At 41.5% G+C, this 27,057-nt stretch overlaps 1 protein-coding gene across 3 annotated transcripts in view; it reads left to right on the forward strand.

Annotated features, from left to right (window-relative positions):
* ROCK1 (Rho associated coiled-coil containing protein kinase 1) overlaps positions 1 to 23,157 on the forward strand; it is a 91,555-nt gene extending 68,398 nt beyond the window's left edge. The window contains exons 28-34 of one of the 3 annotated variants that reach the window (XM_077352638.1): positions 288 to 358; positions 1,849 to 1,937; positions 2,830 to 2,908; positions 3,026 to 3,287; positions 4,101 to 4,305; positions 11,041 to 11,097; positions 20,288 to 23,157. In XM_077352638.1, coding sequence (XP_077208753.1) covers positions 288 to 358; positions 1,849 to 1,937; positions 2,830 to 2,908; positions 3,026 to 3,287; positions 4,101 to 4,305; positions 11,041 to 11,097; positions 20,288 to 20,291 — 767 coding nt within the window. In that variant the 3' untranslated portion in view covers positions 20,292 to 23,157. Of the gene's footprint in view, positions 1 to 287; positions 359 to 1,848; positions 1,938 to 2,829; positions 2,909 to 3,025; positions 3,288 to 4,100; positions 4,306 to 11,040; positions 11,098 to 13,906; positions 13,995 to 20,287 lie in introns of those variants that run through there. The other 2 variants (XM_077352637.1, XM_077352639.1) reach the window with 2 other exon arrangements.
* Positions 23,158 to 27,057: the final 3,900 nt, after the last annotated feature.

Below are 27,057 nucleotides of genomic sequence, written 5' to 3' on the forward strand. Positions count from 1 at the left end.
CAGTGTTAAAATTATATTTATTAGTACTATTTCCCTTTAAACTGTATTGAATGTTAGCAGTAAAACAATTATTTTGATGCACATCCTGTAAGAGCTGCATTGCTATAGTAAGTGAACTTGTGAGCAAGCATGAATAAATGCTTCAATCTGGTTTTGTTTAGCTGTGCCTTATACGCCTGCTTTACCATTCTGGGACCTGCTAGTAGCTGCATGAACATATTTAATTTTTCTGAAATATGTTTCTGTTATTAAAATTGTACTTTTAAAATTTGTACTTAAAAAAATAGAATCAAGAATGGAGGGCTGGCTTTCCATACCAAACAAAGGAAATATAAAACGTCATGGATGGAAGAAACAGGTATTAATAATTCTGTTTTCTTTTTATGCATGTCAATACTGAATTATCAATTTGCATATGTTTATCAATTTGCATATGTTGACTTGTACAAGACAACAAGCAGGCAAAACATATTGATACTCTCAGTTTTACTTTTCTAGTGCAGTTCTGTAGCATGAGGCATGAGGTATCTTTTATTGGAGAAGACATTTTCTCTGGCCAAAAGATAGTTGTGGATTCAAGCAGTATTTCCCTCTATACATTTGTGACTAATGTAAAGCATAACAAATTTAGCTTTTTAGGACAGCTTTCCAAATATTTCCATATTGTTATAAAAGGCAGATGCAAAAATATATTGTAATTGGATCCATTATAGTGATTTAACCTACTGATAGTACCAAGTTTGTAATATTATCATCAGGCAGCTTTAAGCCATAAGTTTAAAAAATCTTGATGATTTAACAGGCTTTCTGACAAGGCTACTTTATATAGCATAAATGGAGACCATGAAAATCAATGGGGAAGTTCCATCTGAACTCCCCAACACCAGCCTTACCACTTAGCAGTGACAGTGGTAGTTCCCCCAGCCCAAAGATAACCTTGGTGTTTTAATGGCAACAGCACCTTATCCCATCCTGCCCAGCCTCACCTTCACAATGGCAGTGGTGGCTTCCTTCAGTCCCTCTACCTCAACAGCCATGGCTTCCAATCTGCCCAGCCCTGTTTTACCACTTGCTGTAGCCTACTGAAGCCCCACCACCTCTGTGGTCCCCCTGCCCCAGCCTGTTCAATCGCAGTCTAACTGTGGTGGCTCCTCTCCAGCTCTAGTTTTATACATGCATAGACTACCTCACCCTAGCTTTCACCACCTCAACAGCCCAGCTATATGCCTGTCTTTTTTGGGGGGTGGGATTTAAATCCACCCTCCTTTTAAAATAATCCAGATTTCTCCTCAACTTGGCTCAAAAAATTATCTTCTGTCAATGTGGCCCTAAATGGTGGATTCTAGCATCCACAGATAAGGCCACATTTTGCTGTTAGAATATATGATATAGCTGTGATACATACATGTAATATACATATCTCAGGCATATATTCAGTTCAACCCTTTGTCATGATGGCTGTCACCTGGTTCCTTATTTTAATGTGACAGTGTTTAATGGTTTGAGGGAATAAGCTAGATCTGAGATTTTATTTTCAGAGTGCTGGCCAGTCTCATTGCAGGTGAAGAGAAGGGACTTCCTAAAGTTCTGAATGTTCTATATTTGTCCCTAGAAATGTAATTTAATAACTTGATTGCCCCTAAAGATTCCTAGATCTCCCTGTTGACCTCCATGGCCTTTAATGATAATCACAGAGTTAAACTGTGTGGGGCACATTTATTTAATTGATTTTGGCTTAATTATTTTATGAAGTTTCTGTGTGAAGAAAGGAATGAGAGTTGGGTAGAAATGACTAAAGAATGTATGTCTTTATAGTATTCCTAATAGTTTTTCCTTTCTTTTTTTCAGTATGTTGTGATAAGCAGCAGAAAGATTTTGTTCTATAACGATGAACAGGACAAAGAACAATCTAATCCATCCATGGTATTAGATATAGAGTACGTTCTTTTAATTTTGGTTTGAGATTAATCATCAGCATGTTGTAAATGATGAAATCTTGGAAACCTCTCTGAGCTGGTAACCCTTGGGGGGCAGTTTATAAATCACATAATAAAATAAAATGTATGAAAAGAATTAATTTGAAAATATGAATCAGACCATGTACAATTGAATTTTTAACTGTGTCAGAAAATACAGTTGGTTCTAATTCCTATGTAGCTAAACATTTTGTTTGTACACTTTTGCCACTTATGTTTTAAAACAGCAGTTACTATTGGACCAGAATTTCATCACCAAAGCATGACCCCTCCTTATCCATTGTTCCTCTTAATATTTGTGAAACAGCCCTGTGGGTGGAGAGCGTCCTGGCTGTCTGAGATGGAATAGGGCCAATCAGGGTGCGGCCAGCACCTGATTAGCCCTGTAACATGACATGGCCTTTGTATATAATTTTTAAAAATCTGGATAGATGCTCAGTTGTTCTTACCAGCATTTTACTTTAAAGGCACTGTGTCTCCATACTTCAAATAACATTCTTATACTCATGTATTCATACTTTTTCATGCAGGAAAATACATATAAATAAACACAAGTGTACAAGTGTATTATACCTCTGATTCAGTTACATCTTTCTGGTGTAAATACTGGAGTTTAAGAATGTGAATTCAATCAACCACATTGCTCAGTACATTGCTCGTATAGCACCAGTATATTCAAGGCACACAAAACAGCTTTGTAAAATATTTCTGTTGGAATTACCTTGTGTTAAGAGATATTAAAGTGAGGAAATTAATTTGAAATTTAATTGAAATTTAATTTACAACTGTACCACAGCAACTTATTTTTAATAATAGTGGTTACTAAAATGATTCAATGTTTATTTCATTTCAGTAAATTATTTCATGTTCGACCAGTAACACAGGGAGATGTATACAGAGCAGAAACAGAAGAAATTCCCAAAATATTCCAGGTAACACTACCAGTAACTTTCATATACCTACTTTAAAATGGGCTTTTGTTAAATAATTTGTCCAGTTTGTTTTTTAAAAAACTATACAACTGCTATATACTTTCTTGTTTTTCTTAGATTCTGTATGCCAATGAGGGAGAGTGCAGAAAAGAATTAGAAGTAGAACCAGTGCAGCCAACAGAGAAGACAAATTTTCTTAATCATAAAGGTCATGAATTTATCCCTACACTCTACCACTTTCCAGCCAACTGTGAGGCCTGTGCCAAACCCCTTTGGCATGTATTTAAGCCACCCCCTGCAGTAGAATGTCGACGGTGCCATGTTAAGTGCCATAAAGACCACTTGGATAAAAAGGAAGAATTAATTGCACCATGTAAAGGTAAAACAGAACTGGATTACAATTGTACTTTTTTTAATAGATTTCTAGTATTGCATTTTTGAAGTCCTTGATGCAAACAACAGTAGTGTATTCAGAATCTTATACTAAAATTAAAATCCCATTTTTACAAACTGTTAGCATAAAATAGCAAATATATAAAAATGACTTGTTGGTGGGCTCATGCTTGTATCTCCTTCCTCTGTCTACACACACAGGAGTCCTGTGTAGAAACTAACTCAGTCTGACTTTGACATACAGTTGAGTTATGCCTTTGTTTTTAACATAGACAAACCTTGCCACCAGTTTAACTACCCAAGGTTATAAAAAAATACAGCGCAACTACTACTGCTTGTAACACATCCGGTAGTTATATATTTAGAAAATATGTTGCATTTCCATAGATGATATCAGGGATTCACAACCAGTGTTCCGTGGAACTGTGGGGTTACATGAGAGCTTCCCAGTGGCTATGCGGCCTTTCCCAGAACTTCTGACATCACTAGACGTTAGTGGAGCCCACTTCCCCTATTGTTCTAGGGGACTAATCCCTTTTCCACAATGGAAACATTAAATGTTCAATTGATTGATTTGCTGGCTCCCTCCTCTTACTTCCACGGCCACTGCTCTGAAGGGACATGCCACCACTTTCAGGGTTGAAACCTGAAAAATGTTTCATGAGTTCCTCCACAGTCAAATGGTTGAAAAAAGCTGCAGTATATTGTGGCTGTTTTTAAATACTTGATCAAAAGTGATGGTGAAGGTGGTCGTTATATTTTTTCATTTAATTGTAATATTCTTTCCTTTAATTAACAGTGAGTTATGATGTTACTTCTGCAAGAGATATGTTATTATTGGCATCTTGTCAAGAAGAGCAAAAGAAATGGGTTTCTCATTTAGTAAAGAAGATCCCCAAGACACCACCATCTAGTTTTATTCGTGCTTCTCCCAGAACTCTTTCTACAAGATCCTCAGCCAATCAGTCATTCAGAAAAGTTAAGAATGCTTCTGGAAAAGCTAGGTGAGATGTGAATGAACTAAAATGTGATCTTTTTTTAATAGGAAAAGGTATGCGTTTTTTCAGGCTTATTATTATTCACCTATCATGACAAACCCCTATTTAATGATGGTGGCATAAACAAAAGTGGTAGCTGAGCTTGCTCCGTGCTCTCATTGTGCTTAGAAGATTCCTGGTCTTTAAAGCCTTGACTCAAACTCCAGTTCAGTATGACATCCAAATGCAAACACCTGGATAAACTGGTATTTGCTTCCTCCCTACAGACTGGGATTTTAGACCTGTTTGCATTGTTGCACTGTTGTATTGTTTATATTGTTTATACTGTTATATTGTTATATGGTTAAAACTATTAGTTATTATTACTGTAAGGTCATTCACATGTTTATAGACTGTTTTATGTATTGTTGTTTGTTCTTATGTAAACTGCCCTGAGCCTCCAGGGAGGGCGATAGATAGATAGATAGATAGATAGATAGATAGATAGATAGATAGATAGATAGATAGATAGATAGATAGATAGATAGATAGATAGATAGATAGATAGATAGATAGATAGATAGATAGATAGATAGATAGATAGATAGATATTAAATTGAAGGCTTAAATCTCAGTTTGTGGGGAAGGAACGGATGCTAATTTGTTCAGGCATCTCAGTTCAGACCTCACAGTAAATTGAGAACTTGATTCAGGAATTAACAACCCAGGAAGCCTTCAGTTGTTATCTGTCCAAATGAAAGGTAATACTTGAGTTTAAGAAAAAACTACAGTTGGTTTGTCATGACATCTGAATATGGCCTATTTCCAGGTTAAAGACATTTTATACAAGGTCTGTTCTTCTTCAGCAAAATTTTCATTTAGTCAAGTACTACAAACTAATTCTTGTAGCTTTTATCAAAACAGTTCACATTTCTAATACAAATTGTTTTTCAGCAGATATATTTTAAATAAACTTCTCAATTGTATATTGAGAATTCCAAAAATATATACTTCTATAATTCTTTGTTTCATACGTACGTACGTACGTACGTACGTACGTACGTACGTACGTACATACATACATACATACATACATATGAATGAATTTGTTACAATTACTACTGCTGTCATTGCTATGCATATAGTAATGCTAGCCAGATAGGTATAATGCCATAGGGTCTACCTTCCAAAGAAGCTAGACCTCATTTTTTCCATCTGAATTGATATCTGAGGCCTGAGGATTAGTTGTAATACCAGAAAATCTCCAACCGCCTTCAGGAGGTTCACAAAGCTTAGTGTAACCCATTATATAAATCTTTGATTAACCAATCGTGTATTTGTTTTTTTTGTTGTAAATTATTAATATATCCTTATCCATCTATGGTTCCTCTATATATTTGTGAAACAGGCTGTGGGGTGGAACGTGTCCGGCTGTCTAAGTTAGGATAGGGCCAATCAGGGTGCAGCCAGCAACGCTGGCTGCACCCTGATTGGCCCTGCCCCTCCAGCTCCCGCCCTCCCTCCCTGGACACTAGCCACATTCCTCTCAGACACGCCAGAGACAGAGACACACAAAGCCGTGCCAGACCGAACACGAGCCCTCATTCCCTCCTATTACTCCTGCTGCGAGGGAGGCAGAGAGAGACACAGAGAGCTGCCCCAAGCTGCTGACAGAGACACAGTGAGAGTCGCTACTGCTGCGACAGAAGGAGGGAGAAACAGACAGAGCTGCCCCAAACCAGCCCTAATTACCTGCTATGCATTCTGCTGCAAGGCACACCGAGAGACACGCAGCAAGAGGAAGATAAAGAGAGAGAGATTTGCGCCTCCTGGTGTCCCCTGCACATTCCTGCTTGCAATGGGCTTTCTTGCTAATTTATAAATAAATATATTTACTTGGTGTAGTGGTTAAGAGAAGCAGCTTCTAATCTGGCAAGCCAAGTTTCATTCCCCTCTCCTCCACATCCAGTCCTGATAGTCCTGATAGTGCTATTCTCACAGAGTAGTCAGAACTCTTTCAGCCCTACCTACCTCATAGGATGTCTGTTGTGGGGAAGCCACTTTGAGACCATGTGGTGAAAATTGGGGTATAAAACCAACTGTTCAAGTATTTGAAAAGTTGTAATTTAGAACAGTGATCCCCAACCTTTTTATCACTGGGGACCGGTCAAAGCTTGACAATTTTACCAAGGCCTGGAGGGGGGGGTAGCCTTTTGCTGAGGGATGTTGCTGCCGCCGCCAGAGCCCCTGCTCCACTTACTTTCCCAACGGTGCCCCTGACTTCTTGCCATCTGCTGGGGGGTGCTGTCAGCAGCAGCTGCGCAGTGCCATGCTGAGGGGGAGCCCCAGCCATGGTGGTCACTGGAGATCACCAAAAGTGAGCCGGTGGCAGAGTGGTAGGACTGCCCCCGAGGCAGCAGCCAGGGAGAAGGACAAGGAAGAGCCACGGCCCGGTACTGACTGATCCACGGACTGGTCCCGGTCCCTGGACCGGGGGTTGGGGACCACTGATTTAGAAGACAGCAAGGAAAGGTTCCTATTGGCAGCAGAGGATAGGATTTGTAGTAATGGGTTTAAACTACGTGGAGAACAATATTGGCTAGGTATAAGGGGGAAAAATTCACAGAGTAGTTCAGCCATGGAATTGCTGACTAAGGAGGTGGTGAGTTCCTTCTCACTGACAGTCTTCAAGAAGCGGCTGGACAGATACTTATCCTGGATGCTTTAGGATGATCCTGCATTTAGCAGGGGGTTGGACTAGATGGCCTGTATGGCCCCTTCCAACTCTGTGATTTTTTGTAATTAATAACTATCTACCAAGTGACTGTAAGGCAATCACTCATTGGTATTGTCCTGTTTATTAACTTCAGTGAGAGCTTTCGATCATGACTATAACAGATTAACACCGTGAAGGGTCCTTGTCTTCTGAGTACAGGAGGACATCTATGTCATGTGGTTCTGAGTGGTTGCTAGGGATGCAGAAACAAAATTATTTTTCCCCTTGTTGTTTCTCTACTAGGAACTGCCCCTCCTCCTGTTTTGGGACACCAACAGGTTTGATTCCCGCTCCTTCACATGCAACCAGCTGGGTGACCATGGGCTCATCACAGCCCTGATAGGGCTGTTCTGATTGAGCAGCAATATCAGGGCTGTCTCAACTTAATCTATCTCACAGGGTGTCTGTTGTGGGGGAGGAAGGGAAGGTGATTGTAAGTCACTTTGAGACTCCTTAAGGCAGTGAGAAGGGGTATAAAAGCCAACTCTTCTAAATATAAACATTTTAAAAGTCATCTAATAATTCACAATGACTGGGGAAGGCACTGGCAAACCACCCCGTATTGAATCTGCCATGAAAACGCTAGAGGGTGTCACCCCAAGGGTCAGACATGACTTGGTGCTTGCACAGGGAATACCTTTACCTTTAATAATTCACCACATGTTATTGATTGTTGTGATGGCCCGTGATGGGATCAGATTGCCTTCTATAGAAGAAGGACCCTTCATGGTGAGTAACCAATGGTCGTTCTCCCACTGAACAGGAGGACATCTGTGTTGGCACCTTCCAAAGCAATGGCTATATTCCCATGGTTGGTTGTTGTCTTGATCCACCATGTGCTGCAGAACCTTTCTGCTGAGGCAGCATCTGCAGAATTATATTCATTCAACCTGTAGTGGTGTAGAAACATGGCGATAGATGACCACCTTGCAAACCCTTTGACCAAAGCCAAGTTGACAAAGGCTGCATTGGAAGCTGCACTCCTTGAGTACCTCAGTGTCTTGTGGAACTACCTGTTTCTTAGCTTTCTATGCCTCAGTTATACAGGCTTTCAGGTATCAGTTTATGGAAACTTGACATTTTAGGCCCCATATTAAGACGGTAGACTGCTGTGAACAGAGTCTGCCTTCTTAAATAACTGCATTCTGGTGATAAACGCTTTAAAAGACCTTCTAATGTCTAGTTTATGACATTGTTTCTTCTTTGGGTGTTTGGGAGAGGAACAAAATGAGGGTAGATTAATCTCTTGTGATAGGTGAAATGTTGACCTGACCTTAGGGCAAAAGGCCACGTCTGTTCTAAGGACCACTTTATCTTTATGGAACACACAAATTTCCTTCTTAACAGACAAAACTCTTAACTCTGATTCACTCCTATCTGATATAATTGCTGCCAAGAAGCGAGTTTTCATCTGTAAGTATTTCAAGGATATTTCCCTCACAGGTTTGAACAATGCTGAGAGCTGATAGCGCTACGTGCAAATTCCACGTAGTGCTATCTATGCAGTTTGATTTGCCATATCTTTCAGAAACCTAGCAATGTGGTGATGTCTAGATATTGGGATACCCTGGTTATTTATTTATTTATAATTAAATTTATATACCGCCGCTCCCTGCAAAAGGAGGCTCACGGCGGTTCACAACATAAGACAATAAAAAATCAACCATAAAACTATTTAAAACATCTAACATCACAATAATACAATTAACCCCCCCCCCCTCTCCCAACCCAATAAAATCAAGATGGCGGTCAAAATCCCTCTGCTGCAGCTGTAACCGGTATGGGCAGGAAAACTGGGAATGATAGAAAAAAGAAACAAAGGGGTAGAACAAACAGTGGGTTTTGGCTGGTTTAATACCTTGGCTTACGACCTGGGTGGGGAGGGGGTGATAAATGGAATGACTATGATGAAGGATGTCATTCATCTGTGGAGAGTTGCAGGTTGAAGACCTTGTAAAAAACTCAGAATGCCTCCAATTCCAGGATATAGATATACACCATCAAAGAAACACTTTCCATTTATAGATACATGTTGTAGAGCAGTGGTCAACGCTTTACAATTTTATTGAGGCCAGGTGGGTAGTCTTTTGCTGAGGGACGTTGCCACTGCCACCTGAGCCCCTGCTCCACTTGCTTTCCCACCTCTGACTTCCTGCTGCCCGCTGGGGGGTGCTGCCAGCAGCAACTGCGCAGTGCAACACTGAGGAAGAGCCCCAGCCATGGCAGCCGCTGGAGAGCACAAAAGGTGAGCTGGCGGCAGAGTGGCAGGGCAGCCCCCGAAGCAGCAGCTGGGGAGGAGGACCAGGAGGAGCCGTGGCCCAGTACTGACTGATCTACGGACCGGGACCGGGGGTCGGGGACCACTGTTGTAGAGTGCTTTCTGGAAACAAGGATAGTATCTGTCGCTTCCTGAGCTGTAGCCCTTATTCAGGAGAATTCAGCTTCTGAGTGGTTGAGCACAGCCAATTTGATATTTGGGTGCCAAATGGGTCCTTAACGAAGATGATCTGAAGTGATATGAAGAGCCATATATACCATTTGCAGAATCGGAATCAGGGTCTTCAAGGCCAATATGGAGCCAATAGAATTTATGGCCTAAACGTTGTAAAGGGCTAGATGCCCACTCATTGGGATTTCCTGTGAGTCATGACCTATTTTGTTTTGTGTCTGGGTCGGGCTTGCTCTATCTGTTTTTGCCTTGTTTGCTGAACCTGTAAGAGGAAGACAATCCTCTGTGAAAGGACAGTCTGTTATACTTCCATCTATTATCTGAGCTGAATCTTAATATGAGTGAAAGGAAAAGAAAGAGAAAACTCTGAGATGATCTATGGTTTGTGCCTTTCCTAACATCTCGGGAAACTTGGTTTTTTGAATCTTTGGTCTCAATCAGAATATTCTTCCTACCTAAAAGGGGGAAGAAGTAACAGATAATTTAGATTGGTTGTCTGTAGCTCATGCGTGTAGCCATAACATCCGCCTAGAGTAAGGTGACCAGATTGTCCCACTTTTGGAGGGACATCTGGGGGCACCTGGCAAATTGTACTTATGTTGAAATTAAAATACATATACTACAATACTATTTTTGCGTTCTATGTGTTCTATGAAAATTTTTGTTGCTCCATATAGACCTAATTTTTAATCAAGAACCCCCTGCCACCGGACAATGGTGTCCTGCTTTACCAACGTTAAAATCTGGTCACCTTAGCCTAGAGGCAACAGCTGAAACAATTCCCCTGGATGCAAAAATTAGAGTCCAAGGTGGCATCAGAAGTATATTTTGTAATGGAATTTCCGTGTTGTTTTTAAACTTTAAAACATGCACAATAACTAACAAGCTAAGTTATGGTGCTTTGATCTTAAGCTTACTTCTAGCATTTAAATAACCATAAACCTGCTTAGATGGACTGACATTTAATTATGTAGATATTGGGAGCTAACTTTCATAAATTGTGTATATTTCAAGGCAGTAGTAAATAAGGTTGTTAGAGTGGCCATACTTGCTGCAATCGTTCCGGGGGGGGGGGGTGCCGGGATGGGTCTCACGCCGGACCCAGGGAGGGCAGCCTTGCTGCGGGGGGGAGGGAGGGCTGCTTATGAACAGTTTTGAAGCTAGTTTCAAATATTTTAGATTACTTTCTCGTGTTTATTTTAAAAAAACAGCAAAGGTTTGGGGGTGGGGAGCTATTCAGTCATGCATCTGAGTATCATCTCTGGTGTTAGCATTTTAAAATTACAATAGCACTATATTTCTATATAAAGAAAAAAAGGCTGTTTCCTTTTTTGTCCCAAAACAGATCATTGCTTCTTGTTCCCACTGTCCTTTAAGTGAGATTTTAAACTAGGTCTTGATTTAAAAAAAAATACTTGCATTAAGGTCACTCTTCTTAGATCACCTTTTTATCATGCAGAGTGTGTACAGTTGACACTCAACACACACACACACACACACACATTATAGTGAAATGCTAATTTCTAAATTTTAATAGGTCAAAGGAGTATGGATCTATGGGGGACATTACCCATTCAGAAAACTCCAGTTATTGGTGAGTAGCTTTTGCTTTTAAACCCAGTGGCAGTTTTGTCATGTGACATTACTAAAAAAAAAAAGCAGATTTCTCTTCTAATAATGAAGAAGCTGCTGCTTAGAATAAGAAACCCACTATTATTTCTCATCATTTTGAAGAACCATTACTTTTTGATCCAGAGTGGATCACACGCTTAGAATCTTTCTTAACCTTCTACTTTCACCTCTTGATACTGTTTGTTTTAACAAAACAGTATACGTATCCTTGCTACAGTCTTCATTCTTCTATTTAGACTATGCCATGGTGATGTCCATTCTTTCTAGTTGTTTGCCTGTTTTATGGTGAAGGTATAGTCATTATTCTTGATTTAGCCTAATCCGAGAAAGGTTAACATTCAGCAACAACAAATACTTGCTAAATATTAAACACATTTTGGGTTTTCAGAGGGGAGTAGCAGGTGTTTTACCAAGGCACTGACTAGATGTGTGCCTTAGCTAATTTTCTGGGCTCACCATGATGTTTTGGATTCAGTATTGTCCATATTTCTTACTTTTAAACTAAAGTTAGCAGCATGCTGACTGAGGTACACACTAGGATATCCAAAGTTTGAATCTTACTTCTTTCATGAACATACTACATGGCTTAGGTAAACTGTTCTATAAAGCTTTGAATATTATAAAGCATTCTATAAATGCTAAAATTATGATGGTGAAAGTCATTCCATGACAGTACGTTTTCATGTGTAATATTTTAAGAAAATTCAACCCATTCTTATAAAATCCTTCTTCATCTTTGTAGCTTCTTAGCCACAGAGCATAGATTCTCAAATCCTTTAGGAAAGATTGACTTTGACTGCTCCATCTCCTCTCCATCATGAGCTAGAACCTGAGTCACTTTCTCAGTCACATATTGGAGGCAAGGAAATCTCTTCTATCAGATCTTTTTGTGTCCTCGTGGAGAGAGGATATCTTACAGTTTCTGAGGCATTTTGTCGTGTTCCAGGCCTAAATGCTCCCCCCCCCAAAAAAAAGAGGAGGTGAGGAGAGTTTAAGAATGGCTCCTTCAAAGAAGTGCCAGAGTTGCGAGTGTGACTCCAAGGAAGAATCTGAGTGCAATTTACTCCCTTCACCCAACAACACCCTGGGGGATCTTTCCCCAGTCTCACCAGCTGAGGGTCCAAAGTTTTCAGAACAGCTCATCAAAATGGTGAAGGTGCTCGAGTTTTGCTAGACTTTGTCAGAGCAGAGATCTTCAGATCTGATAATGAATGTGCTGTACATTTCAGACTTGGGCCCTCTAATCTTACCCATGGTGCATGGCATCTTGGACATAACCTCATATGGATGGACAAGGCCTGTTTCTGGGCCAGCATCCACAAAGATAATTGACTATTTTTACAGGATAAGGGAGGAAGGGTAAAAATTTCTATTTCAGCATCCCATAACTGACTGGTCACCAAGTTTCTTCCTTCAATACAAAGATACTAAAACAGTTCAGAATGATAGCCTTCAGACTTCGTCATGTGTTTGGGTGAGGGGTATAACATGATGACCTGCCAGACTTGTTGCTTATTTTCATTGAAGGCTAGGCAACAACAGGCAGCTTGCCTTAAAAGCAGCACTAGGGAAGAAATCCTTAGGTATTCCCACTAAGTTTATTGAAGTCCCTCAAAAGAGGGCCTCTTCCCCTTTGTTGGTCCCTAACTGAGAGAGCTTTGTTTTCTCAGAGAGCTGCTTCAGAGCCCCCAACCAAAAAGGCAAAAAAAGAAGTTAAACCATGCTGGTTCAGGATCAACTCTCTACTAAATTGCCATCCTGAAACAAATTTCCCTCTTCACACTGCTCTCTAGCTTGGCTCCGGTCTCCTTCTCCAACTTGAATCTGGGCTTCTCCTGTGTTACCGGTTGGACTCACCTTGACAGTTCCATCAGGGATCACTGACACGTTGAGACTCAGCATTACCTCGCGCTTAACTGCTATATCCTTTCTCATTCCTCTAACTTAGACCCATTATGCACGGGAGGAAACATTCGGGGTGGAATGGCGGTGACTAAAATCACCAATAACGCACGGTGCCGGCTGCAACCGGCCACAGCTTCGGTGCATGCTGCTGAAAAAGCCGCGTTAGCGAAACGCGGAAGAAAGCGCAGCTTCCGGGTGACCGGGGCGCAACCAGAAACGGCGCCAGGATCACCGCTTGCATAATTGGTTACTCTGGGTTTTGATGCCGTTGCGCCCCAAACCGTGCATAACCGGTGTGCGTCGCGTCTTCCCCCTCCGCGTTTTCCATGTGACCCGAAATCGCCGTTTTGGCGGCTGTGCATAATGGGCTCCAGAGGGTAAAAAACTAGACATTCTGGGAGGAAGGCATACTCATATTGGGCTCTGAGACTGTGCATCACTAATTTCACCTCAATAAAGGGCAGATACCAAAAAATTTCCTTGGAAAGAATGGCCCAGTGTATAGATGCCCTATCAGAGGATAAGAAGACCTTAGCAAAAGTGCTTCAAACAGAAGGCTTCAAATTAGGGAAGCAACAGTTTGATGCATCTCACCACACAGCAAGCCCATGTGGTTGGCTAAAATCAGGTGCCATCCTTCGTGATTGAGGGCATCAGCTCTTCCTCCCAATTCTAGAGCAAGAATCAAGGATCTCTTCTTTGAAGGGAAGACACTATGAACAGACTGACTCTGTCCTAGCCAGGATTTGGAAGAATGACAGCAAAATGACTGAATATCACTCCACTGGCCTCAAGCTCTCTAGATATGGTCAGCAATATACTCCTATAGCAGGCTGTACAGATACCAGCTCTCATTTTGTTTCCAGCAACAATCCAAATGTCAAAATTCAAAACAGAAGTAAAGAGGGGGAGTCCAATCATCTAGGGAGCAGCATATAAAAGACTGCCATGACTAGGAATGCAGGCTAGTGTTAGCAACAGGTAAGCAAAGTTTGTTAATTACCCATTGTTCTTGAGTCCTTCAAATAATAAAATATGGTAATTCTTTTGAATACTTTGCCTGACTTGTCTCACCTCTGATGCTTATGAGGGCGTATGAGATGGCGGTGAAAGCGGCAAAGTGTGACTACTTTGCTGCGGAAATCGCGTCCGCTAGCTCTCGCCCAGCCCAATTATTTAGGGTAGTTCGGACCCTTACTGCCCTCGAAGGAGGGCACCAAAATAGTAGACAATTGGAACTTGGCTGCGAGGCTTTTGCGAGCTATTTTGCGGATAAGATCTTGTCGCTCCGTCGTGACCTTACTGCCACAGTTGATACAGTTTGTGAACTAGAAGCTCCGTGGCCGTTACGGGGGATCAGGTTTGATGGCTTCAGGCGGCTCTCTTTATCCGAAGTGGACAAATTGCTAGGGTCAGTGAGGGCGACCACTTGCCCCCTTGATCCCTGTCCGTCGTGGTTGCTTAAGACCAGCGACCCACGGATAGGTGTTCCCCTGAGGGAGATTATAAACCTCTCCCTTACATCGGGAGAATTCCCTCAGCGGCTCAAGGAGGCAGTGGTTTGCCCTCTTCTGAAAAAACCGTCGCTGAATCCGCGGGACCCTGCCAGCTACCGCCCGGTATCGCATCTTGCATTCCTGGGCAAGGTGGTTGAGAGGGCCGCCGAGGACCAGCTCCTAGCATTTTTGGAGGAAACTTCGGCCCATACCAGTCTGGCTTCCGTCCTGGCCATGGGGTGGAGACCGTGCTGGTCGCCCTGACAGATGATCTCCGGCGCCAGCTAGACCGGGGCGGGTCGGCCATTCTCGTGCTATTAGACCTGTCAGCCGCATTTGATGTGGTTGACCACGAGCTCTTGGTTCACCGCCTCGCTGATACTGGGATTGGAAGGGTGGCTCTTAAATGGCTATCCTCCTTTCTAGAGAACAGGTCACAGAGGATCGCTGTGGGGGAGGAGTTATCCGACTCCTTTGCACTCCCATGTGGGGTGCCACAGGGAGCGGTGCTCTCCCCCACGTTATTTAACATCTATATGCGTCCCCTGGCTTAGCTGGTACGGAGTTATGGGCTTGGGTGTCATCAGTACGCTGATGATACCCAGCTCTATCTCTTGATGGATGGCCGGCCAGATCTCCCCCCAGAAAAATTCGCCAGTTGTTTGGAAGCAGTGGCTGGATGGATCAGGAGGAGCCGCCTGAGACTCAACCCCTCCAAGACGGAGGTCCTTTGGCTAGGCCGAAGGGAGCAGGAACAGGAAGTGCGTCTTCCCTGCCTGGACGGGGTACAATTGTCATCTGTGCCCCAAGCCAGGAATTTGGGAGTGATTCTGGATACCTCACTTTCCATGGAGGCCCAGGTCACTAAGGTAGCTCGGACGGCGTTTCTCCATCTACGCCAAGCTCGGCTACTAGCGCCCTACCTGCCCCCGGAACACCTGGCCACTGTGATCCATGCAACGGTTACTTCTAGATTAGACTTCTGTAACTCGCTCTACGCGGGCCTACCCTTGTCTCTAACCCGGAAGTTACAGCTGGTACAGAATGCAGCTGCACGGGTCCTCACTAAATCATCTTGGAGGTCCCATGTTCAGCCTCTGCTGAAGCAGCTGCACTGGTTGCCAGTTTGTTTCCGGATTAGGTTCAAGGTTTTGGTACTAACCTTCAAGACTATACGCGGCTTGGGTCCTGCATACTTGAGGGACCGCCTATCTCCTTATGCCCCCCGCAGGGTACTTCTCTCTGCGGGTAAGAATTTGCTGATGATCCCAGGACCCCGGGAGGCACGCCTGGCCTCGACAAGGGCCAGGGCCTTTTCGGTCCTGGCCCCTACCTGGTGGAACGAGCTCCCTGAAGAGCTGCGGGCCCTGTCGGAGCTCTCTGAGTTCCGCAGAGCCTGCAAAACGGAGCTCTTCCGCCAGGCGTTTGTCTAAGGCCGGGTGATGGCCCGGGGCTAAGATCGGACCCCTCTCCCCGGAGGGGGGAGGCCAGTACTAGACTGACCTGGTTCCCCAGATTGTTCCACCCTATGCCCAATTATCCATCCGTTCCCTTCTGCTCATCCAGTGTGCCTGTACGGGAATAGTTTTTTAATCGCCATCATTGTGACTCAGTCATTATTTTAATGGGGTTTTAATGGGGAATTTTAATGGTTAATATATTGTATTTGTATTGAAACATTGTGAACCGCCGCGAGCCGGTTTCCGAGAGCGGCGGTCATACAAATAAAATAAAATAAATAAATAAATAAATAAATAAATAAATAAATAAATAAATAAATAATTCACTTTCCCACAGGACCTATTTACCAGTGCCAGTGGCACAAGCTATTCAGAAGCCCATTAGATCAGTGGTCCGCAACCTTCTTGAGGCTGCGGACCGGCGGCGGCAGGGAGGGCAATCGCCCGGCCACGCGTGGCGCAAACGCGCATGCGTGACCCAGCCGCGCATGCACAGGAGTGCTGCACATGCGCGTTTATGGCCACGTGTGGCGCAAACGCGCATGCGCAGCCCTGTTTCACCCACACACACACACACACACACCCACACACACACACACACAAAGAAGCTTGCCAGGCCGCAAGCTAATTGGCCGCTTTTGCAGCCTATTTGCTTGCGGCCTGGGAAGTTTCTTACTGGGGGGTGTGGGGAGAGGGAGCCGCAGCCCGGTGCCAGGGTCTTCGCGGCCTGGCACTGGGCCACGGTCCGGCAGTTGGGGACCACTGCATTAGATGTTTCTCCCACAATAAATTTCAGAGGGCAGTACACATTCAAAAACTTGTATGCCTAATGGCTTCCTCCACAGCAGTTGTGCTGAATGCAAAGCCACACTTGAGACCCATCCAGAACTGGTTTCTATGAGAATTTCGTAAGGGCTCCAATCCGCAATGGCTAGAGTTATCTATACCAAAATCATTTATTGCATTGGCTTGGTGGAGTAACAATAAGAATTTATTAGAAGGGTCCTTTTAGGTTCATACACACAATATGGAAATGTTCATTGATGCTTCTTAAGGGGGAGCATATTGTGGCCCATTCACATGTAAGAGGGCAGATGTCAGTTGAGGAGGCTAAGTTACATATCAGTCTATTAGAGCTCAGAGCCATTAGATATGCTTTTGCCCCTTATTCAGCTATTTTGCATGGAAAATGTCTATTTCTGGCCTCAGATATGTCAGTGAAATTCTCTTGTCAACAAGCAAGGTGGCACAGGCTTCCCTGTGTTTTTCAAGGAGGCAGCACACATTTGAAGCTGGGCCATCAGCCATCCACATAGTAGGGCAGCACAATGTAACAGCAGACACTTTGAGCCGGGAGACAGGGACACAACACAAATGGTCCCTAACCACTTAGTACCTAAAACTAATTTTCACCTCGGGGGGACATCCCATAATAGATCTTGGACTTCTATTCAAGAGGAGCTATGGACAAACATTTGATAGATGATTTGCAGTTCTGGTGTGTGTGGGGTATCTGTGATGAGAATATTTTTATTTGCTTTAAAGAACCCAAAAAGGCAACCACAGCTGAAGCTGTCTAGATGGGTGACACCTTCAGGAAGCAGGGGTCAAATGTTCACTTCCACTCAGAACCTGTTCAGTGAGGGTCAAATGTCCCTGGCTGCCTTCCACCTGAAGATCAATCTTCTGAACATTTGCAGAGTGGCAGCTTGGTCATTTCCATCCATGTTTGTGAGACATTATTCCATTGACATGAACTCCAGAAGTGGGACAGCCATAGGGAGGGTGGTTCTGCAGTGATATTCCAATGAATACCCCCATAACCTTGTGATGGGGGAGAGGGGGAGTGTTCGGTGAAGCTGATCTTTTTAGAGTTTTAGTTTTTTCTGCAATCATATTTGCATATTCCTCCTATCCATCATTCCCTCTTATTGGATGGGTGCTTCATGGAAGAGACTTCAGCTGGAATTATTCAATAGGCACTACATTTTTCCTCATTTTTACTTACATTGATGTGCTGAAAACAGGCTTCTTTTGCAATTATACCTAAAAACACACTCCCAAGAGGAACTGCACTTCAACTTTATGGTGACTCAGGATATTAGCACAATGATTAGATAGAACAGATGATGATCTTGTGCTACTGTTGTCTTAGTGTCTTGGAGCTGTATTATGGGAATTAGAAGGAACAAATGGGCAATCTGCAAAGAAGGGAAAACCTGAATTCCCCTATAGCATCTCCCTCTTTTCTTGCTTCTTTCTGTATGGTCCACCCATGAGCTAGCCTACCTTCATTTGCCCTCATCTTCAAGTTTCTTTCCTATCTCCCTGATATCCACTACCTGGAAAAACTGTGTCTCAGTTGCATGGTACTAACTGCAGGGCTGGGCCCAATTACACATAAGAACCTGCAAAAACTTGCATGGGACACCTAATTTCCTCTTCTTCCCCCCACATTATTCTTCTTTCCATCCTCCTAGCAATACTGTTGTATTCGCCTAACAACAGCCACTGACAGCATTTGTTTTTTAAAACAGCACTGACACCCACTCTAAGGCCCAAAGACTGCACTTAGTGCCACAAGTCTTTGCCTGTTTTTTCCCCCTCCCTAACCTAATCTTGGAGCTTCCTTTTATTCCCTCCAACCTCCCCAGGAATACCACCTTCCAACTCCTTATGTGCTCACCTGGCTTCTCTTCCCTTCTTCAACTGCCCCTCTTAGGTCTGCTTTGTTCAGTGGATTCCTCTTCCTTAACAGCCTCAACCCCGCCCCTGACTGAGTCAGTGATGCTCTACCTGCTCTACCTCCTGGCCTGCTGCAGCCTCTGTGTTTTCACCCTCTGCTGGGCTTGGGAGTGAGGCTTGTCCGGCCCTGCTGCGGCCTTCACTGTCTTTGTCCACTGCGGGGCTTGGAGATGAGGCTTGTAGCTTCTTCCCAGTTACCCATTGCCTTGGCCATTCGTGTTCAGGTGAATCAGGGGTTGGAATATCAGATACTCCCCATGAGCTATTTCAGAGATATATTTCTTCTTCACCTTCTTTGAAACAGCTTAGTAATTACTTTAGAATTTAATTACTATTGACTTCCCCAGTTTCCTTCAATCCCAAGAAGTACTTTTGAGTCTGATCCTTTTTGTATATGCTCTATCCTTATTTGGCATGGCCAGCGGAAATTAACTAAGAACCAAGTCAGGATGAGGCTAAAAATAATGCTATGGACAAGTTGCCAAATACCAGATTGATCCACTAATTGGAGATTTCTTATCAGACTTTGAAATTCTGTAGTAATAAACTAAGTTTCATCTACTAAATAATTAAATAATACTGCATATTAAAAACAATTATTTTTGTTAAACCAACAATCATATGTTTCACTTTAATGTCAGATTATTTCAGATACAGCATAGTTCCACGAAAAATGGAAGACAGTGGTTATGAAAATAATTTTCAGAAACAAAAAAATTAGTTTTGCTGACAAGGACTCCTGAAATGAATTATTGTTATATATATATGATCAGGTTCAGTTCATAAGTGAGAAGCAGCTTGCTGATTCCTCGCTCCCCCACATGCAGCCAGCCGGGTGACCTTAGGCTTGCCACAGCACTGATAAAGCTGTTCTGACTGAGCAGTGATATCAGGGCTCTCTCAGCCTCACCTACCTGACAGGGTACCTTGTAGAGAGAGGAAAGGGAAGGCGATTGTAAGCTGCTTTGAGACTCCTAGTAGAGAAAAGCGGCATATAAGAACAAACTTTTCTTCTATATATACACAATAACATACACATCCCTAGAACTCCCTGAAGATACCCAGTCAAGTTCTGACCAACCCTTCTCCCTTAAAGGTTTTTAACTAGGATGGATTTTGAGTTTAAGACTAACAAAAGGTGCTACTGGACTCAAAATTCGTTCTGCTTCAGACCAACATGGCTATCTGCTTGAATCTAACTATGACAAGATGACTTTTAATATTTATAAAGTTTAAAACATAATTATATAATTAATGTTTTATTTATAATTTATTGCTTAAATGCTTGTTTTGTTCTATTTGCTGTTGCTTGTTCTGAACCTGTAGGAAAGGGCGGACAACACAAATAAAATTGTTATTAGCTTTGTTTACATAAGACTATGTTCACTTACATATGGAAATAGCTCAAATAGCCTCTTTATCTTTAGATGTTGGAATATTGCATTGGACATTGGAACATTGCAAACACAAAACATTCTACAATATTGTTAGTCTATTAAATTATATAGCAATTCTAAATGTTTCTCTTCTTTTTTTTAAATTCCAGCTAACAGTGTGTGCAGTGCACCATGGAATCTGGCAGGATGCAGTCTGAGAAAGTTGGACTTCTTTTATCATTCAGAGCAATGCAGACTGGTTGTCCCTCCCACCTCATGACAGACTTCAGGGCTAAGACTGCTATTACTCTCTCTCCTCCTTGCTTTGGCACAAAAAGCATGCTGAGGGTGTCTTATTGCGGGTTTGCCTTAAGGTAGATTAGATTAATTATTACTGTGTAATGCAAGTAAAAGCAAATAAAGCTTAGCTAAATATAAGGTTAAAGTGCTGCCTTTTTGAATTCTAAAAAAAAGCTTGTCAATCACGATGGAACACAATGGGTTTTTCTCATATTGATGAGAATTAAGAGTTGTTTACCCTGTGGGAGGGGTATTTTAATCAAGAATACACAGAATTGAGTAGATGGAGGAGGCTTCTCAGACTGAATTTCTTGTAGAAGACTTAAAGTTGTGCTGAAGAAAATGACATTTCTTTGAAAAAGAAGCCGTATATAATCACTTGAACTTCAGTGCCTTTTCTGCAATGTTATTGATGTTAATCCTTGATTATGAAACAGCTCAAAGCGTTAAATATTTTGCATACTGCTTAACAGGTTACTGATTCTGCATATTTGTAAAGGGGGAGAAAATGAATAATTGCATATATATGCATTTTTGCCAAGCCATACAGAATTTTACTTCTATAAGCATTAGAAACTAACTGTTAAACAACCATGTTCTGAAGCATATTTTGGTACCTGATGTTTCTATAAGTTGTATTACATATTGCATTAACCATTTGAAGTGCTGATTAGAGACACACACACACTATATGCACTGTTTGAAATGTAAATTATTGTTAGACTTTTAATGGATGTTGCTTTTAGTGCCTTAATCTGAGAATTTTTACTGCCATGTCAGTAAGCGTAGAGATAAACACCTGTTATGTGTGTCCATGGTTTTATTGATTAAAATATTGTAGAATGTAGTTCCATGTTTTCAAAAGAATACAATTTTGAATAAAAATGCCTGTTACCAAGAGATATTTTAATCCTAATATTAAAAATAGTAAATGCTTCTACCATAAAATAAACAACACCTATGACACTTTAAAATTATAGATAATACAGGAATTAAAGCTCTTGCTTTGTAGCAGGAATGTTGTTATGGTATGAACAGTATGGTTTATTTTATTTTTTAACCAAATACCTCTTCAGTAATTTATAATGGCTTTGCAGTTGTGTATTAAACACGAAGCACTGGAAAACTGATTCGTCTTCAGGACGATTTACACGTTTCAAGTGGTGTTGAAAGCCACGCTAAAGGATATGTAATGAACATATCTATTAGTACAGTAATTACTCATACTCATTTAATAAAAAATAAAAAATAATTTATGGATGAGCTATTTTGAAAATGACTGTGGTATTTTTCTCCAGAATAAAGTACACTTCCTAGGAAGTTTTGAAAATTACAATGCTTTAAAACATCCAACTGTCAAAAATGCAAATCTGTTAGAAACTTGATATTTTTAAAAAGAAAATTACCATTTTATAATGTCATACATTTTAGTACAGGATGAAGTGTATTAAAATTCTCATAGGATTTTGAAGAATTTATTTTGTTTTGTGACTTGTTTGGTCCTATTTACTGTAATGATTTTCATCAAAGGAAATTATACCAGGTACACAGCTCTTAAAAGAGAATCTTTACATGTATTTAATTTATAATTAAAGCATGATCAATAGTAATGATTTTAATGCACTGTTATGGAAGTCAGTGATAAGAGTGGCCTCTCACCAGAAAACTAGACTTGGATAGTGGAGAGGACTGATGATGAATACTGAGAAATATTCAGGAGAGTTAGGTGGCAGCAGAGGAACCCATACAAAAGACCGGGATTGTTTGCAAAGGTTTTGTTAAAGTAGGTCTTGGAGAAGGAAGATGTGGTTTGACTTGTTGAAAGGTGGAGAAAGAAACTATTCTAGGAAACAAGATGGCAGAAAGCACAAGTGGGAGGAGAAAAAGGAAGATGGTAGATAAGCTTGTGACCACACAAGTATGTGAGGTAAAAGGGGAAGAGTGAAGAGAGACGGGTGAGGTGGTTGTCTTGAATGACTTTAGGAAAGGAATTCTGAATATGGTGTGAAGCAAGTAACAGGGAAGGCCAGCAAGCAGGTTGCAGTGATTTTGGTATTCACTTTTCCAATTCCATTGGTGACTCTAAAATAGTTTCCTGATTAAAGTTGTACAGTTATACATAAATGATTGTTTACAAATAGGTGTAAACATAACCTATATGTGTGCAATTTTGTACTCTTCTGCCAGAGATCTACTGTTATGATAAATATAATGATGACGCCCTAAAAACAATAGAAGTCAACTTAAAATTGCATATGGGTATCCTAGTAGCATCACAGCTGCTATGGGATTTAGTGGGAAGAGGTATTGATGCAGAATAAATGTTGACCCACTTATGAGTTTTACCAGCTACATTCTGGAGAATCATGCCTAAGCCCTAAATTTAGGATGCCCATTTCATTTCATCTCCAGAGCCCATTCTGTAATATTCAGGAGTATGTGCCTATGATGGGTATGTTCAGCTCTGGATGTCTGAATCCTACTAATTCTGTATTTGGTGTCAGGCCTCTTCTCCATGCAATGTCAGTATATTATTGTTTAATACTGCAATTTAAGTTATGCATTGTATCAGGATGTGTTTTGTATTTCCAGTATTGTTTTCACCTTGTTGGTTTGTTCTCTGGTGTTTCTCAGCTCATATGTATATATACCTAACACCTTATCAGTCCACTACCTGCCTCATTTGGAGTAGCTGTTGCCTGTAAAACCTTATGCTGCAATAAACCAATGAGTCTCTAAAGTGCCACAGTAGTTTTTCTTGCTGCTCCAGTGTACCATTTCTGCATATCTGAAGTGTGTTTTCAGCATTTCCAATAAAGATCTGCAACATTTACTATATTGTAACATATTTGAGCTCTTATTTGTTAGGGAATGGTTAGGGAAAAGCTGAAAAATCTATAGCTGGTAAAATGTGTTGACTTCCTCCAAACCTTTGGTGATAGTAGAAAGAGTACACCTTGAAATTCTGAATGTTACATATGACTGGAAACACATTATCATGTGAGGAAAAGAGTTTGAGTCAATGTATACTGGATTGCAGTTCCATAATCTCCAACACCTCTCTCAAGTAATTATGCAGCACTTGCTATGCATTTCTCTTTTGTAGATATGAACGAGAAAAAGTGAAACATTCTGCTTGTGTTCACCAAGCTACATGCACATTCTGCTGAAACTTCAGACTCCATTTAAAGGGCCAACCAGAACCAATGTAAAACTCACATAATTTCAGCAGGAGCTGGGCCAGACACTTCACCCTTCGTTCTACTCCCAGCCCCACCTTACAGACTCATTAGGGGTAGGGGTGGGATGTCAGCAGGGCATGTTTCTGCTGAAATTTTCTTAAGGGGGGGCATGGCCTCTTACGTTGCCATCCAGACAACACAGGATGGGCCCAGTTGGAGACTGTTTCCTCTTGGTTTGGAAAACCTGTGGTTTGGAAAACACTAGATCACATCACTTCAGATTTAATCTCTGTTACTCCTTTCCTGGTTTGCCGCCTGAAGTGCATACCCGTGTTGGTCTGAAGCAGCAGAACAAATTTAGAGTCCAGTGGCACCTTTAAGACCAACAAAGTTTTATTCAAGGTATGCACACAAATATCCTCAGATCCAATGTCATGGAATGTAAATAATCAGTACATGCTTATAGGCAAAGTGTGTGAGTAAATTAATTGTATTTGAGGAAGTGTGCATGCACACAAAAGCTCATACTTTGAATAAAACTTAAAGGTGCCACTGGACTCTAATTGGTTTACAGCCCATTTACGCATGTCTGTAAGCATGATAGCTTCAATGTGGAACAAAGGAGTTGCAATATTTGCAATACTGCAATATTTGCCAAGAATCTACTTAGGAATGTGACCTTCTAATGGTTTCTTCTCATCTCAACCAATCCATTCAAGTGTTTTATCTGTCTTGTATGGTGCTATTCACTCCGTAGCTTGTGGAGAACCATATTTATCATATGAAAGAGTTATGCACAGGAAGCATACAATACAAAAGTAGCCAAATTGATACTACAGGTATGCAGATCAATCGCATTTAGGTCCTGGTATTTTGCCAATAGGTCTACAATGTTTTTCTTGTATTGCACTGGACATCAAGTTTGTGGACATGAGGGCTATTGTGTCACACTGTATCACCTTATTCTGCAGTACTATAAATCAGCCCCATTTGTATATGCCTATTAACTGAAAGGGCTAGATGACTGAATGGTTTGGGGGTGATGCATAGAGCACAGATTAATAAAACAACATAGCAGTTATAGTCAGTATATAACTATAACCTTTCACATTTACAAAATACCTCTGAGCATGTAAGGTGGTCTCTTCACGCCACTGCTGAACCTTAGCCAGTTTTTGCATGACGACTTAGGAGAGCTTTCATCTCTGCCTTTTTACTCTTCACCATGAGCCAAAATAGTTCAGGTGAGTGAGATTACCATGGTAGCTGGATGCCTCAAAATTTCAAACCCATCTAAAGTATGATATTGAATCAATTTTCAGTTTAATAACAATATGCCACATTGTTTCTTGCTGGCAAGCATGTTTTATAAAGTAACAATTATCTTAATGTTGGAACATCACAATACTAGGAGTTAGCAGATACACAGCTACCATCCATTAGATATTACTGGAAGTAGCAGGTAAAATAAATTTGGGCATGAGCTATTGAGCATCATGGGGCAAAGTACTGAAAGCAATGTTTTAAATAAATAAAACAGCACTCTGGCAGGTGACTTTTAAGCATCAAGTCCTGCAACTGAGTCCTGTGCAGCAGCAAGTGTACTTTTTTCACTATAATAAGAACAGGATTGTGAAGTTAGTTGTCTCAAATAATATTTCTTTTAACTCTATTTTAAGAGTTGCTCATAAGAATTCTTCAGAAAAATAATATAAGAACTGGGTTTTTCATATTCTGCTTTATATTACCCGAAGGAGTCTGAAAGTGGCTTACAATCCCTTCCTCTCCCCACAACACTCTGTGAGGTAGATGAGGCTAAGAGCACTGACTAACCCAAGGTCACCCATCCGTCTGCATGTGGAGGAGTAGGAAATCAAACCCAGTTCTTCAGATACTTTCAAATAAAACCACTGATAATCATAGCTTACAATAATGATATAATCAACATAATCAAAATGTATGCTTGCCATAGTGGAGAATAATAGTGCATTCATTACAAGCCTTGATTTGGATAGCTCTTAGACAGAACATCATGATAATTAGATGTTTCAAAGGAGCAAAGAAAAAAACTTTTAGCTACAAAGAATATAGTCAATCTTGTGAATGGAAAACCAGGAAACAAAGCTGATAAGCATTACCATTCCTTTTAAATCATGTACATCAGAGAAGTCACTCTTGTCAGTCATGGACCAAGTCAATAGCCAGAAGGCTCTTTCATGTGGGGGATGGATCTAAGCTGAGGTGACCAGATTATCCCACTTTTGGAAGGACATATGGGGGCACCTGGCAAATTGTACTTGTGTTGAAATTTAAAAATATACATTACAATACTATTTTTGTGTTCTATGCGTTCTATTAAACTTTTTGTTGCTCCACATAGACCAAATTTTTAATTAAGACACCCCCCCCCCGTCAATGGTGTCTTGCTTTACCAATGTTAAAAACTGGTCACCTTAATCTAAGCATAGTAGTTGATGGGTTCAAGTGAGCTCCCAACTAATTCGTCTTAGTGTGGAATCACTCTAACAATGTACATATATGCTCTTTCTACTGTCTGATACAGTCTGGCTAGCTGTAACACACTTCTAGAACAAAGGCATTTTATGTCTGAATTCCTCCTTGAATTATGGCTACTAGGTTTTATATATGAATAAGGAACTGGCAGGGGCAACTCACACAGCAGGGATCTGCAGCCTCTGAGCCTCAAAGGGAAGTGGAAGGAGGAGGAGGTGGTGGTCGGGGGCGTTGGAAGGCGATTGACTGGCTGCTGGACAGGCAAGCTAGTTGGAGAAGGAGGTACTCAGGGGCAGGACAGCCGCCCTAAGTGTGTGTTAAGTAGCACTTAAACCATGAGAAACACTCCTCTTCTATGGCCCTACCAGAAATATATTATGTGGAACAGATTATTTATACCTCCTCTTGCAGGTGATGCAGTTGAAGGTTAAACATCTTTAAATGGCAATAGATTGGATTTTTACTAAACCAGGTATAATACAATGATGTAGAAAGAGTATCCGTCTAAAGACATTTCCAACGTGGCATTTTAATTCTAAACATATTCACAAAGGGCCAGTGCATCATTTCTTCATGTAAAAACTGGCTGCTGTGTGTGGCTAAATTATACTGCATACTTTGGGAGAGCCTCTTGTGGCACATGGTGGTAAGGCAGCCGACATGCTGTCTGAAGCTCTGACCATGAGGCTGGGAGTTCGATCCCAGCAGCCGGCTCAAGGTTGACTCAGCCTTCCTTCCTTCCGAGGTTGGTAAAATGAGTACCCAGCTTGCTGGGGGGTAAACGGTAATGACTGGGGAAGGCACTGGCAAACCACCCCGTATTGAGTCTGCCATGAAAACGCTAGAGGGCATCACCCCAAGGGTCAGACATGACCCGGTGCTTGCACCGGGGATACCTTTACCTTTAAGGAACTGGATTGAATCTTTCTACTGTTGGAACCCGG

This window comes from Paroedura picta, chromosome 9, assembly GCF_049243985.1.
Source record: "Paroedura picta isolate Pp20150507F chromosome 9, Ppicta_v3.0, whole genome shotgun sequence".
Lineage (NCBI taxonomy): Eukaryota > Metazoa > Chordata > Lepidosauria > Squamata > Gekkonidae > Paroedura > Paroedura picta.